This window comes from Canis lupus, chromosome 19 (assembly GCF_003254725.2).
Source record: "Canis lupus dingo isolate Sandy chromosome 19, ASM325472v2, whole genome shotgun sequence".
Taxonomy (NCBI): Eukaryota; Metazoa; Chordata; class Mammalia; order Carnivora; family Canidae; genus Canis; species Canis lupus.
Genome location: NC_064261.1, coordinates 51,552,705 through 51,568,650, shown reverse-complemented (window position 1 = coordinate 51,568,650; position 15,946 = coordinate 51,552,705). Strand labels below are relative to the sequence as shown.

Below are 15,946 nucleotides of genomic sequence, written 5' to 3'. Positions count from 1 at the left end.
TGAGGCCCGGGTTCGGAAGTCGCAGGACCCCCAGCTCTTCCAGCGTGTGACCTCGGTCAAGTTACTGGGCCTCCGAGCCTCCCCCCACCAAGAGAGAACAGAACCTGAACGCGGTTGCCAGGAGGAGCGAACACGACGCGTGTCCACGTGCTTCGCCTACTCGGACCCCGTCCCTGAACGGCCTGTTCACAGGCAAACGGGGCCTCCCGCCTCGATTTCTCCGGGTTTCTGGCGCCGCGCAGCACGCTCCGGGGCGACACTGCCTGGCGACACCCCCTGGGTTTCCCCCGCATCACTCACGGCAGCTTTCACGCTGCGGCCAGACAGGTATGTGCTCATTTGAAATGAAAGGCCAGGGAGAGAAGGAGAAAAGCAGATGGAAAAATATCCCCAAGTATTTTTTTTTCTTTTTTTTGCCTCCAGTACATTCTTTTAATACATTTTCTGGCACGAAGTAATTAATTTTTAACCACAACCAGCGCCAATTTGAGCACGTAGCCTTTCAACTGAAAATGATTCTTTCTGTCTGTCTTTTCTTTTCTTTCTCAGTCCTGTTCACACAAAACGGAACTCACCTTTTTAACCCGGGCAGTCAGGTCCTGGACGAAGAGTTTCCGGAGGTTATGCAGAGTCTGCAGTTCCCGAGACTGGAAGAGAAGATGGTTAAGACGCCACTGGAGCGGGGGAGACACCTTGAATTAGGGACCGATCGGGCCCCGGACCGCCCCGTGCGGCTGCCCCTGATGACCCAGACCACTCCCACCTGCCCGGGGGCCCAGCGCCCAGGCCCCGCCGCGCCCCCACGTGTCCACCCCTCGAAGGTGCCCTGAGGGGCAGGGACTGGGAACGCAAACCCTGAACTGTAAACGAGAACAGAGCCTATGGTTAGCCGTGTTCTTTTTTTTTTTTTAAAGATTTATTGAGAGAGAGGCAGAGATAACAAGGGGATGAGGGGGCACAAGCAGGGAGAAGAGGGAGAAGCAGGCTCCCCGCTGAGCAGGGAGCCCGACCCGCACTCTGGGATCACGACCGGGGCCCCAAGGCGCACCCTTCACGGCTGAGCCACCCAGGTGCCCCCGTCAGTGGCGTTCTAAACAGAACTTTTTCACTCTCAACTACTCCGGTTAACAAGGTCTCTCATGGAAATTCCCTAGCTGGCTGTGTTGTACCAGAATGGATTCTTTTTCCCTGTAATTTATTACGTACATGTTACACAACAACCCCATCAAGTTTAGTGGGACGTTACCCACAACCTCTCCCAGCCTGGCAGGCCGACGTGTTTCAGGTCTCTGCACCCCCCTCTGGCCCGGGGTCATCGCCTTTGCTTTCCATCACTGAGCTCCTGGGTGAGGCAGGTGGTGGCCCTTGCACCCACGCAATCCTGGGCAACCTACCAAACCTTCCTGTGCCTCAGTTTCCTTATTCGTAACAGGAGGATAAATACACCAGTTGCCTCACGGTTGTTGTCAAGATTAAATGTAAAAATCCTCACACAACTCTTACAACAGCTCCTGGCACACGCTATGTGCTCAGTGAACATCAGCTAGGCTTAACTTATTGATGCACCTTATTTGATGGCCATTTCTTCGGTTGGCTTTTGTTGTTCCCCTTTGTGGGCACGATATTGTCGTATTGTAATTAGCTTCTCGGGGGCTTTTTTTTTTTTTTTCATTCTGAGCTATTTTTCTACAAATGAACCCTTAGGAATTAGACCACAAAGACAAGACTCTGAGTCAAACCTGATGAGCTCTGTTAACAAGACGAGAAAACCAAAACAGTTCCTCCCGTTCAAGTCTCCACGCATTTACGTCGGTTAGTTTCCCGCAAGTCGTTTTCCCACAAAGGAGAGAGATAAACTTGCATTTCTACTTCTCAATTTGTCTAAGTTGACCAACTCTTAATACAGAATGTCACGGGATGCAGCTCCCAGGTGCTCGTAGGAAAAGGAAACAGGCTATATACAGCCATGAAAACACGGAGTTTCTTGGAATAAAAGCTCTACGTTAATTTAACGTCTTGTCGCCAGGTCCAAGTCTGCAATCCTGTGTTGAAATAAGAAGCACCTAAAGTCAACTGCTTCCTCGGATGAGGCAATGGACTTTCTGCAGGAAGGCAACCGGCCTGTTACTGCGGGTCCAGTGCACACGGTACCTGTCCGGGGCTTAGCCACCTTCCAGGGCAGGTGCAGGGCTGCAGCTCAGCGCTCACACGTAGGCGGACGTGCCGTCTAGGTCCCTGCCCAAGGATCGCGGCCCCCATCCCCGGCTCTGCATGTTCTCGCACTTTCTCTCTCCTGCTTCAGGGATTTTATTCCTGATTGAACTGTAACCACAGTAGACATTTTCCATAAAAAAAGCCACCACACCAGAGGGAAAGGAGAAGAGAAGCACAGGTCCCTTGTCCTCGGGGCCTAAGTACCACATACTATGGAGTCCTGAGCTTGGCAGCTTTATCTCATTTGTGTTTGTTCTCAGGTGAATTCAACAGTTCAGGAGAGGTGGTTAAAAACCTTTAAAACAGGGATCCCTGGTGGTGCAGCAGTTTGGCGCCTGCCTTTGGCCCAGGGCGCGATCCTGGAGACCCGGGATCGAATCCCACAGTCGGGCTCCTGGTGCATGGAGCCTGCTTCTCCTCTGCCTATGTCTCTGCCTCTCTCTCTCTCTCTCTCTCTTTCTCTCTGTGACTATCATAAAAAAAAAAAAAAAAAACCACCTTTAAAACAGTTTGCAAGCTGCGTGTTTAAGCGCAGGCAGCTACCGTCGGCTTCCTGCAGCAATGAACCTTCCTGCACAAGATCATTTCCAGCCGACCTGACTCCCTGCCCTGAAACCTTCCCTGTCACAGGCTGCTGCCCGCTGTGTAAAGGCTCAGCTTCCTGTCACAGGGGACAGCAAGGGGGACACCAGAGAGGTGAAAACACAAGGCCCATTAACACAGCAGGAGAGTCCAGCCCCAGAGCCCAAAGGATCCCGTTGAAGCGAGATGGCTGCCTTGGGCCCCAAGACACCTGCACATCTTCCAACGTCAACCCCTGGACGGCAGCTTCCACATCCCACCGCCCCTGCTCCCATCCCATCCCGCCCAGATACTCCAGAAGCCAGAAGAGGCCTTGAGCTACGGAGAGCTCAGGTCAGGTCAGCCAAGGGCTGTGAGCCTGTTCCTACAGAACACGTACATCTTCAGTGAAAAGGACACATGCTGTGGGGTTCCCATCTGGGGGTTTGAACTAGGATGTGTGAGTGGTGAGCTGAGAGCAAGAGAGAGAAAGGGAGCCAGTGTGTCAGTGGGTCTGTCCTTGGGTGCGTGTGCAGGTGGGAGGGGCCAGGCACCCAACATGGAAGCGAGCACCTGCGGGTGTGAGGGAGGGCCTGCGGCCCGCGTGTGCTGTGAGTGTGCCAGAGTGCACGAGAGGACAAGTGACTGCACGGAGTGGGAGCGCGAGCGTGAGAGCATCTGCAGGAGGGCAAGGACGGGCAGGGAGCTGAGTGAGGGGAGTCCTGTGGTGGAAGGTCCCTTATCTCTGGCTAGTGGGAATATGGTAACATTTTGAAGTTCAGTATTTTCTGAATTTTTAGAATCATCTATAACTGTGAGTATCACTTCTCCCGTAAAAATAGACATAGATGGGCAACTTCATGGCTTCATTTCCGCGTCCCCTAGAGCCAGCCGGCCATCCGCCACCTTCTCCACCCTGTTGGAAAGGCCCGAGACCCTCTGGGCCACAATCATCTTACTTCTGTCCTGGCTGGACAGTGCCCTCCGTCCCTCCACCTGGCTTTGAGGGGCAGCTAACGTCAGCCCAGGAAACGGGGTGCACAATCAGGCCCAGCCCCGGGCACCCATCGGCCCATACAGCCTGGGGTCAACCAGGCTCTTGGAGACACGCACAGTCCCACATGAACTCACACAACACGTGAATGGAATCAGACGTACGACTGTGTCAGGGCAGCCGGGTGGCCCAGTCGGTTAAGTGGCCGGCTCTTGGTCTCGGCTCAGCCCCCTGTGCTGCTCGCCATTCTGCATGGCATCTGCTTGGGATCCTCTCTCCCTGTGCCCCTCCCTGCTCACGTTCATGCATGCTGCACGTATTCTCTCTCTCTAAATAAATCAACCTTAAAAAAAAGTGTACGGCTGTATCTAAATAATATCCGTTGTTTTGTCATGTGAAATGACTGGACATGTTTTCACCAAATTGAGAGGCTCTGTTGGGTCTGTCTTCAAACACAGGCTGTGTGGTGCTTTGAAGGGCTCTCGAGGGCCCTCCGAGCAGCTGACATGGACATCAACCAGGGCAGACAAACCTAATGAACTCAGATGCTGGATGGAGAAAATCAAGCAGGATTTCACATGAGCCCTTCTGATCTGTCTTGTGCCCAAACCCTGCAGGTCTCAAGGCCCTACTTGCCCTACAACTGCTCTTGCCCTGACACTTCTGTGCCAACCTCTTGTCTCCTCCCCGCATCACTGACTTTCCTGCTGGTCCTCAACCCACCAACCATCGTCTCACCTCCGGGCCTGTGCTTGGAAGACCCTCTCCCCAGGCCTCCCCACGGCTTGCTCTTTCACCCGCTTCAAGTCCCTGCTCAAACTTCACCTCCTCGTGGGACCTCTGCGTTTTCTAGGACCATGTAATGGAGGTCATGATTTCCTTCCTTACTGTGCACTGTCTGTTCCCCTACCCCTGGCTGAAGGCAAGGTTCACAAGGGCCAGGGTCTTATCTTTGTCATTTATTGATAACAAGGCGAGCACCTAGAAGAACACCGGTCCTTAGTAAGTGCCCTTGGATGCTGAATGGAAATAAGTCGCAATGTGCAAAGTATGTTAAGTTTCAGGCATTGATTTGCAAGTCAGTTTAATTCTCACTCAGGGCCTCCAGGGTTATAGCACTAAGCATGGGTGGATAGACAGACAGATGGGTAGATGGATGGATGGATGGATGGATGGATGGATGGACACAGACTGATAGTCATGGTGTCAAGAGCTGAGGAATAAATTCTACAATTCTCACCTTTTTCACCTTTCCACAGGATATTTTGTCTAAATGGAGCGTCTAAATATCCGCATTTGTCTTACTGTCTAAATATATGGTATTTGCCTAAATATTTTATCGAAAATGGTATGTGAGAAAGGTGGGCACACGTCAAGTTACAAAGTCAACAAATCACAAACTAATCGGGTCTTTGGGACTAAAACGAGTTGGGAAACATGCTGACGTACCACTGTCTCCTCCAGCCCTTTGAGGTCCTCTCTGGCCTGTTCCCTCTTATCGTTGAGCAATCTAAAAAATAAAAAGGAATCATGAACCACCAAACGGGCATCAGAGATTTCCAGATTCCATCTGCACCTATGGATTAATCGACAAAGCCAGCCAATTCACACAAATAGGCTCTGAGTATTTCTACATTGGCCCAACCCAACCAGAATATTGAGGAATCGGGATCACAGAAGTAGACTCCGCGGGGAGGAGAGAAAACAGAGGAAGTATTTCAAGTGCACTCACAAGAGCTTTTCCAGTTTCATTTCTCTCTCTTGGTCTTCTACTTTCAGCTTGTTATAATCAGAACTGAGCTTCTCCTGTTCCAGTTGCAGTTTCTGATTCAAACTGAAATTGAGGGGAAAAAAGCAATACATTCCCCATGAGTCTGAAATTCCGAGGCACCCACCAAAGACACGGGGCTGTTCCAACCCCATTAGTTCTGTGCAATAAAGGCGGCAATTCTGGAGGATTCTGAGGGATCACAGAACAACCTCACAGCTTCCTCCCCGCCCAAGTGAAAACTAATTTCTGAGAACATCTCAGAGGCATGAAACATCAGGCTTTGAGAACATATTTATAGTTGGCTTGTGCAAGAGCTTTGGGGGAGAAATAATGAGATAGGGAAAGGGCTGATATTTTAAAACAGAGAAAGAGAGGATAGTCAGAACAGTTCGGCTCTGTCTGCCCTACAGATGGCATGTACCCACTCGGGAAACCTCATTTTGCCATTTCAACCTTCCCTTCCTCTCTTGTACGATGATCTGAAAACATCTCCTAAGTCCAAATTCCTGGCTGACACAAGCAGCGCTGCGTGAAGTCTGCTGCAACGAGGGGGTGTGGAGAGAGGAAATACAGAGAAAGCCCAGGGTGTGCTGCACACAAGAGAAACCTGCCATCCGGTTGGGGGCGCTTGGTCAACATTTGCACGTGGAATTTCTAAAACCCTTTTAGGGCCATGCCCGGGCATCCGTAAAGGAACAGACTCTACACTCTCAGAAGGAGAACCCTGAGTGCGTTTGAACGGCCCAGGCCAAGGAAACGTCTCTACCTACCGACTCATTCACCAGCCCTCCCTCGCGTGGAAGGTGATTCATGAGAATAAAGAACGCAGGACACGCGTGAAGGGGTAAGGCCAAGCTGAGGGACAGCACGGGGCGGTCCAAAAAGAGGAGGGAAAGACGAGACGGGCTTGCCTTAGGTAGACAGCGCGCACGAGCCGGATCACGGCGTTTACATTCTGCTTCTTACCATCCTCCTCTCTCTAAATGCAAACGTGCTGTGCGAGCGGCTTGCGCGCACTGATGAGAGGTTTGGATCAGTAGCCTGGAGAATTAAACTCGAACTCCGGTTTGATTCCTACTTAGCGGTGTGACCCTAATTTCACCTCATTTCACCTTGCCTTGCTTCCCATGCAGAGGTCCGGCTCCTCATCTACAGAAAGGGGGACGGGGGGAGCCTTTAGTCTACATCCTGTGGGTGGCGTGTCAGGGGCTGGAGCTGGATTTCAACAGAACTGGTTTCCTTTGCTTTCCCTCATCTTTTTATCTGGGGCACTGAAAAACATTATTCTGCAAAGGGGTTCAAAGACTGCCGAGGGAGTCACGGTGCAAAAAATGTAAGAAACCTCAAGGAGAGGACCCTGAAGGCACTTTCCAGCTTGCTGGCTTATTCTGACAGAGGGGCAGGATGGTACGATAGAAGGCGGGAAGGGATCATTACGGGGCAGGGGTTCTTCAGTGGCCACGCCAGGACAGGAGAATGGCTCCGAGGGGCTGACACCTGGGACAAGCTGCGAAGACCCCGTCCTGGCGAATGCCACGGGTCCACGAGCACAGACACACGCCCCTAAGAAGTGTGCCCACGTGACCAGGGGCTCGGGGTTGTGCAGGGAGCATTTATAGGCTGGGTGAGGAGGCAGCAGGAGCTGACGGTCTTTCTCTGGAGTATTAGCCTGTCAGGACCTGAGCCAGGACCAACCTAAGGGTTTTTTATATATGGTTTCACACAGACTGTACCTCCACCGACAAGGGCACGTGTGTACCCAACTGAGACACCAACATGACCCTGGCCCTGGGGGCACCAGGACGGGCGGCTGCACCCGCCTGCCACCTGCCCCACCAGAGCCCCCGAGGCTCAGCTCCAGACGGGAGAACAGACGTCGGCAGCCGCATGTCTAGCCCGCTGCAGCGCAGGGCAGAGCGCAAAGCCCACGGGCCACGGGGAGCGGACCTGGGCCCGACGCCGCGTCCTTCCCGGCCGGCCCAAGAGCCACACCCACGCCCCCGTGTCCGAGAGCTCTGGGCCGACTCACTCCCGAATCTCATCGATGATTTTCTGCTTCTCCTCGATTTCGTCCCGAAGCCTGGACAGCTGCTTCTGGTGAGCTTCCCGGTGGCTCTCCATCTGCTGCTCCAGCGCCTTCTGCAAGCCAGGCCAAGAGAAATGTGTCATCCACTCGTTGGCTCACGGCCCACACTGTGACAGGCCCTGGATGGCTTCTACCTCCTACCCTACGTCCCTTGGCTGTCAAATCCCCGACCTGGGGCCCCCAGGACCCGCGCTGCTTTACTGGCACAACAAACCCCCCAAATCTGTGATTACACCCAGAGGGCCCCAGGAGCAGATCAGTCCGTTCATTAAATGAAAAGCTTTCCTGTGACTTTCTACGGCTCACCTGAGCTACATGGCCTCCAGCCAGGTCAGTCAGAGGGCAGGTGACCTCAGGCAAGCCACGTAACCCACACGTACGCACCCGTGAAACTGAACCGTCCCTGCCCTGGCCCCTGCACAGATTATGATGATGTGCAAAGGAGACCTTTGTGCCAAAGCGATGTGAAACCAGGCGAAGGACCCAGCAAAGTCGGGCTGGAGCAGGATCAGGCCACGGGCACTGTTTCAACTATGGGCTTACACCCCAAAGGACCTGCGGTTGGCCCAAAATGAATCACGATTTTACGTCTTCTCCTATCTCATTTAATTCACCTAAATATCTTATTTCCCAATCATTTTTCCTACATTCTCCTTGATTACGTTAAATGTGACCAAAAATAAAGATCTCAGTGTAAAATGGAAATTCAAATCTGGAGTGCTTCTTTAATAAGGGCAACGAGGGCGGGAGGGGTGGTTCTTTGACTCAAAGGAAGGGCCGCCACTTCCTGAGGAGAGCACCTCAGTGCTGTGGCCCCTGCAGCGAGCGGAGGGGCTGCTCTCTCCGTCTCCCCCAGGAGCAGGGAAGAAGCACGTGTGAATGCAACAGACTATTGGCTACGGACCTCTCCGGGTTCTGGACACGTCCGTCTTCATCTGAGTCCTATGCCAGGCCACACTGCCTGGCACCGCTCCCCCCACCCCTCCCTCCTGCACGGCCACACGCATCTCTGAAGGAGACAGATTTTCCTAGAATCAGAAAACGCAGTCCAAACGCACGCTGGGCGCCGGGGAAGGGGCGGCGCACACACCTTCATTTCCTCTGCGTCCTGCAGCCGCGTCAGATGTTCCTTCTCCTTATCCTGGAAGCTGACTTCGTGCATCTTTTCTGTTTTGGATTTTAAATGATGAGTTAAGATCTAACTGGCAGGACTCACATCCAAAAGTAAAGAAAAAAAAATTTTTTTTAAACGATAAAAGACAAAAAAAAAAGGGATGGCCATGGAGTGAAACATGCGCTCACATATCACCAATTACAACCACGCTATCCTAGGATGGGCCTCCCAAGGGAGACCTTTGGCTGAAGGAGGCCTCCCACGCCAGCGGGAGGGAAGGGCGCCTGGAGGGGGCAGAGGCTGACTTGGGCGGGGGCCACTCGGGGTCAGAACTGACCAGGCTGCGTATGACCTCACACCCGGCCTCAGTGAGCAAGCCCCGGGGCAGTGCACCTCAACCGTTCTGTGGGTTATAAAGCACTCTGTGAAGGTTAGTGGCATTTGGCTGCACGCCACTCTTCAGAGTTCCAGAAAGAACTAATGTACCTCCCGTGGGTAAGCTGTTTATTCTCTAAGAATCTGGAGCAGGAAAATGCAATCTAAGGATCAGAACAAAGAAAACAGGAATATAAAATAACACACCCCAGATTAAACAGGAGGGCCCCGTGTTCGAGGCACCCCTGCAGGGGGAGTCCGTCCCGGCCTGTTCTTGGTCAGGGGCAGTGGCTGAGGGCACCGAGCAAGCAGCGGGCAGGGCTGCGAGGGGGGCTGCACAACGGTGTAGAACAGTGTCATTCAAGTCACTACGCTTTCGATCTAGTCACTTTATTTCAGTGGCTCCACCACAGACGCCATTTATGAGACAGAAAAGTTCTTTTCCACGTCAGGTCTTAAGGGGAGCATCCTATCTCTAACATTCATCCGTTATCCCATAAAGAAAACGTGACAAGGTCATAGCGGGAGGGAGGATGTCCTCTATCTTTTTAGATTTGCCTTGGCATTTGGAACACAATGTTTACTGAGCAAGTATCTATATTAACAATAAAGGAAATAAAAAAGAGGAGCGTCGCCACCAACCTACTACCCTATGAAAACCATCTTCATTCTTGGAACACGAGTAACCATTGATCCCTGAATGCTATAACCACAGTAAAGATGAGATTACACGTTACGACCTTTAATCTAAGGCTGCGTTGTAAGCATGGCTACACGGCCTCCACATACCTCGCCTCCCATACAAAACACGTGTCCTGTTAAGCAATGTCCCATAGCTCGTTCACCTGTTGGGACTTTCAGGTGGCTTCCTTTTCTGCCCCTCCCTCCCATACAAGGAAGTCCGCAATGAATATTTGAGATTTGAGGATCAACAGGCATGGAAAGTGTTATGATTACTACTATTTATTTTCAAAATGCCTTCCAAAGGGCTCTAACAATTTTCATTGCAACTCAGGTACATGGCACGTGTGCTCTATTTCACCACAACGTGTATGTCCCTTAATCCTGTTCTGGTTTCTGCGTTTCTAGTTACCTCTCTTGAAATTTTTTATTTCTTCATATGTATTGCGTGATTCCTATGTGTCAGGCACTTCCCTAAGCAGAGGGTATCAGGAGGCTGCCTGGCCAAGGGAAGAGCTGGTTCTAAGGGTGGAGGGTTCACGTAGCCATTGGGAGAAACTCAGACTCTGTGAAGAGCAGTGGGACACCAAGGAAGGGTCGGAGGCATGGGGTTGGGCACAAGATTGAATGTGATTTTAGAACAGTTCCTTGGGATGCGGCACAGCGGCCGGCCTGGAACAGATGGAGTGAGACCCTCTGTAGGTGGATGTAGCCTCAAGTCTTAATTAGGATTAAGGATAGTGAAAATAAAGGCGGGGATGAGCAGAAGCAGACACGCATCTGACAGGTCAAATGGGCAGGTCGTGGTAACAGACCGGAGGCAGGAGGTGGAGGAGAGAGAGAAGCTGCTGAATCGGGCAGCAGGGTGGACCAAGGAAACGGGAAGAGGAGCAGATATTGGATGGGGGCAAACTTCTAAATGGTTCTTTTTTTCCTCCCCGCAAGTATTCCATTGTTTTCAGCAGATCTAGAAATGCTGTGATTGAGCAGAACTAAACATCATGAGTTCAGCCAACTAGAGAGTATCTGATACAGGCCAAGAGCTCCACACCTGCAAAGTTCTATTATTTACCTTGGGCCCGGAGCTTGGCCAGCTCTTCACTGAGCGAGTCTTGGGACTCTTCCAGCTGCCTCCTCTTCTGTTCCATGTTCTGCATGTAGTCTGTCAGGGATTTGATCTTGGCTTCATGCTTTAAATAAGCAAATAGATAATAAAAAGGAGGCGTGAGTGACCAGCAATGGCCATCCTGGCTTGCCCGGGACCGTCTGATGTGAAAATGCAATAGGGGAGTTCTGGGCCCTTTTTTGGGGGTCCAAGCTCCCAAATGGTACATAATTCTCCCCCTGCCTTGGGCCCTATGATCACAGACTAACACGGTCCTCTGTTTCCTTCCTGTGCTCCTCTGCTTTAGTCCTCACCGACCCGTCCCCTCTCCATCTGCTTAGGTGAGATGCCAAAGCCCAAGCTGGCTTTTCTCCTCCTAGAAAACAGTGTTCTGGAGAGAAAAGACTGAGAAAATGTTCCAGGGCAGAGGCTTCATTCTTTGAACCGGCACCTCCGGAGTCTGGCTTTGGAACTCAAATATCGTGTCTTTTCTTTTTCTGTCTCTTAAACACATCAATTCCTGTGCCTCAGGGCCTTGCGTTTCACACTTTCCTCTCCCTAGGAAGTGCTCCCCCCAACCCACCCAGAGTCCTAGGCACTCAGGTCCTAACACTTCCTTACAGCACGCAGCTCCTACATCACTTATCTACTTCTTTTCACTTGTCAGCTCCATGAGAGTATGGAGTCGATGCTTAATAAATATTAATGGAACCAATGAATGAATGGGAGCTTGTTGGCTGAATAAAGACACTGGGCCCTTCTAAGCAGATGGAAATATGTAGACACTCCCCCGCTCAAGATCTACAACGTTCGTATTAAGGCAAGAAAACCCTGGAGACTGAGCTCTAATCTAATGAAATAACCTCTGGGAAATGGGACTCAGTTGGAGAAGTCATGTCATAAGCACAGCTTTTGATGAAAAGGATGAGTGTAAACGAAGAAAATAATAGCATTTTAGCTGGAAATATTTTGTCAGATTCCTTAGGTCATGTCAGAAAATAACGAGCCAAGATTTGTCTTACTTTTGAATCCCAGGAAATGATTAAATATTTGACTCTGTATAAACTGTAACAGAATACAAAGCGGAAAGCTGTTTGCTAACGCAGAAAGCAGCTATCCTTTAGCCCCTAAACATTCTGATATTCTTGACTCTGACCTCATGTACCCAAAGTCCATGTCACTCTCAGACCTGGGCAACTGGGGCCTCAGTCCCAGGCCCCACTCTCTGGACACCCCACTGGGGCCCCGTCCTCTGGCTGCACTCGCTCCACTGAGCAAAGAGCGTGTGAGCCAACCGGGCATGCCACACGGAGCCCATGTCCACATCTGGTCTTCCAGACCACACTCTGAGTACTGGAAACCCCATAACTCCCTACTCCAACCACCCCAGGGCTGGCACTGTAGCCTCTGTCATCAATTTACACAGAATAGAGTTGATAGCTACACAGTTCCATCAGTTCACACAAAGTGCAGAAGGGACGTAGACGTGGAGGCTGGTGCGTCTAGGTGGAAAGAGGAGACAGTGGTGCAGACTGGTCTGTTTGTACTCTTGCCTTGGTCTCCAAATATTAGGGACAGGACTATTCAAAAGCACATGTTACTAGTACAACAGGTCACGGGGATATCAGACGTGAGGCCTATGTACTGTGCCCTAGTAGTTTATCATTTCCTCCAATTTTTTTAATTATAAAAATGTCAAGTAATAAAGCAAATCCAAAAAGAAGTGGTATAGATCTCACCCATAAACAACTCTTATTTTTTTTTTTTTTTAAGATCTTATGTATTTGTTTGGGATTGGGGAGAGGAGAGGGAGAGGGATAAGCTGACTCCTGCGGTGAACACACAGCAGATGCCGGCTTCAATCCCATAACCCTGAGATCATGACCTGAGCCAAAAACCAAGAGTCTGCTGACCCTTAATTGACCAAACCACCCATAAACCATATTGATCTTATCTGTAGGAATGCATACTGTATAAAGTTGCAAGGCACAGCACAAATATTACCTTTATATAACCATACTTCCCAAATGGCTATGCTTTGTAAACTTTTTGCAAGAGCTACGTAGCATTCCTCCATGTAACGCTAGGTCATTAGCCTATCAATAGATATCTGGGTATTTTATTTCATCATAATGTAGGTAATATTGCACTCAACATCTTCCTTAGAATTTTTTCATATTTTTTAAAGATTTTTTTTATTTGTTCATGAGAGACACACACAGAGAGGCAGAGACACAGGCAGAGGGAGACTCTGCAGGCTCCATGCAGGGAGCCTAATGCGGGACTCGATCCCGGGTCTTCAGGATCACGCCCTGGGCTGAAGGCAGCACTAAACCGCTGAGCCACCCAGGCTGCCCCAATTTTTTCAAACTTTAATCAGGAAATGACAACATACAAAACAGAATCTTTGCATTTTCATAACCAATGAAAACTACCGTAAGTGAAATTACTGGACCAAAGTACTTATATCTTTATGGTTTTTGATCCCCAAGGTGCTTTCCAAAAGGACTGACCAAATTATACTTTTCTCAGAATGTATATAAATTTCACTATCACACACCAACACTGAATCATCTTTCCAATATATTTTTGCCTGTTACGTTGGTTATGAAACGGAAACCTGATGTGTTGACTTACATGTCTTAGATTACTGTGGTGGGAGACGCGGAGGCTCGAGCTGGGCCCGCGATGACACGTTACTGTGTTTACAGGCATGCCAGGACGGACTGTTTTTGTCCGTCTCTCGGATTATTTGATACACCGTTCCATGCTCTTATTAGTTTCCCGCAAATGATTTCAGCTGTCTTAATGCCTGGTGTAAGGCAGAGAGCAGCCTGCACTGCAATACTCACAGAAGCCTCAAACCCCAAACACCAAGCTCAGGTATCAGTGGCAGACCAGAAACTAGGCCGCTGTTTTCTGAAACCACCTTACTAAAATGAAAACGCCCTTTCAATGGGCAGACTCACTGAGCAGATGAAATGTGCCCTGGAGCCTGAAAATCCCTTCAAGGCTTTGTGTTCACACATGCTTTGGTTTGAGTCCCAGATCTGCCTTTCGCTGGCTATATGAGTTTGAACGGTATATTTAATCTTTCTGAGTCTGAAAAACAGGCATAATAATAAAACCTGCCCACCAGGACTTTTTTAAAGATCAAGTGAGATAATGCACATGAGGTGCTTAGTGCAGCGTATGGAGCATTGTAAACACTCAATAAAATGTCACTTGCTACTATTAGTAATGACAGCAGGAATAGCAAATAGTTTCTGTTTTCACAGATGAAATTGAACTCGTGGTAGAGACTAAAAGGTGAAGGACGTTGCCTTAGCCCATAGGAGTTTTAGATTCCACCCAACCTCATCCATTCCTTGTAATCTCTACCTACCTACCTACCTTCCTACGTATTTGTATATAGAGACATGTAGACACATCCTTTAAAAAGGGCCTGAAGGAGGTAATTCCTGTAATTCGTGCAACACGATCTAGCCTCAAGAATAAGCCTGGGCTGTCATTGCCCGGGGAGGCCATGGGTAAGTGTTAACGTAAGGCAAAGTCCATCACCTAACCCTATCTATCATGCATCATCAGACCCCAGCGAGAACACAGAGGAAGCAGATTTCAGGAGGTCAAGGGAGTGAAACGAGGGCGGAAGGGGTGACCTACCTGGGAGATGAGCAGCTGGCAGGCTGCTAGCTCCCGCTCACTGGCATTCATCTTCCTGTTGGAGTCCATCTGGGCGTTCTCCAGCTGTTTGCTGCGGTTCACCAGGGATTTGACCTCCGACTTCATCTTGCTGATATACAGGCGGGCCATGGTGAATTCCTCCTCAATGACTCCATTCACATCTGCCAACTGAGCACAGGAAGGAGTGCATTCAACTATTGCTTACAACTTCCAGAGATTCACGGGGACCCTAAAATCTCTCTATGGATCCTCAAGATGTCTTTGGATTTCTGATTAGGGATCCCTAAACATAGGATCACAAGCTGAAAATGATAGCTAAAATTTACTATATATTCAGTATATTAATATATCCCAAGTTTTCTGAAACCTTGGGTAAGAGTGAACTAAAATCATCTACTAAAAAAAAATAAATAAATAAATAAAATAAAATAAAATAAAATAAAATCATCTACTAAATGTAATTCTCCACCATCCAGGTTTTTCATTACACTTAATTTTTAGGATGAAAGACAGGACATCAGAAGGAAAAGATAGCTGAAGATTTTAAAAAGAGAGAACTCTGAAGAGGTATCCCATTCAACGTCTAATACCTTACATTTCTAGAATAGCTTGGCAAGGCCTACTGTTTCTAAAGGTGACTCTGTGTCCCTATGAGTACTCAAATCAATTTCAATCATGTTCTCTATGGTCTGCTATTCAGAGAGAGAAGTAGTCTAATGTCTTGAATATGCTTCTATAAGCAACGGTTGGAATAAAAAGGATTTTCTATGGTCTTCAGTTAAACAACAACAAAAATCTCGTGAATAAGCATCTGCCATTACCAAATGTCCTTTTAGATGAAGGCCTTCCTACATGACTTTCCGTTTACTACCAATCTGCATTTTCCTGTCTCTACGCGCTTGCCCCTTCCAAGGAGACAAGGCTCTAGCTTATATTATTCAAGGTTATCTGAGTGGGGCACCTCAGTGGCGCAGCCCGTTAAGTGGCTGACTCGACTGTCCGTTTTCAGCTCAGATCACATCAGGCTCGCGGGATGGAGCCCCACACCGGGCTCCGAGCTTAGCACAGAACCTGCCTGAGACGCCTCCTTTTCTCTCTGGCCCTCCCCCTGACTTTCTCTCAAATCAATAAAATTACCTGAGAGTTTACCAGGTAAGAGGTTTCACCTTTACAAAGACTCTGAAAGCCGCTCTTTCAGAATGATCTCCTATTTGGTGTCTGGGTTTCAGAGCTCAGCTGAAAACAAAAACTGAAGCAAGATTCTTGGGACAGAAACCCATTGGCTCTCAAGATGCAAACGTGCTCTGGAAGGGCAATTAATCAGATGAGCAAATAACTGTGCGTATTTTGTTTAAACACCA

General features: G+C 49.4%; 1 protein-coding gene across 1 annotated transcript in view; it reads right to left on the bottom strand.

The window, feature by feature from the left end:
• KIF5C (kinesin family member 5C) overlaps positions 1–15,946 on the bottom strand; it is a 148,399-nt gene that overhangs the window by 20,656 nt on the left and 111,797 nt on the right. The window contains exons 16-22 of the mRNA XM_025431833.3: positions 14,565–14,753; positions 10,869–10,986; positions 8,717–8,793; positions 7,570–7,679; positions 5,502–5,603; positions 5,219–5,279; positions 576–647 (exon numbers count right to left, since the gene is read on the bottom strand). Coding sequence (XP_025287618.1) covers positions 576–647; positions 5,219–5,279; positions 5,502–5,603; positions 7,570–7,679; positions 8,717–8,793; positions 10,869–10,986; positions 14,565–14,753 — 729 coding nt within the window. The remainder of the gene's footprint in view (positions 1–575; positions 648–5,218; positions 5,280–5,501; positions 5,604–7,569; positions 7,680–8,716; positions 8,794–10,868; positions 10,987–14,564; positions 14,754–15,946) is intronic.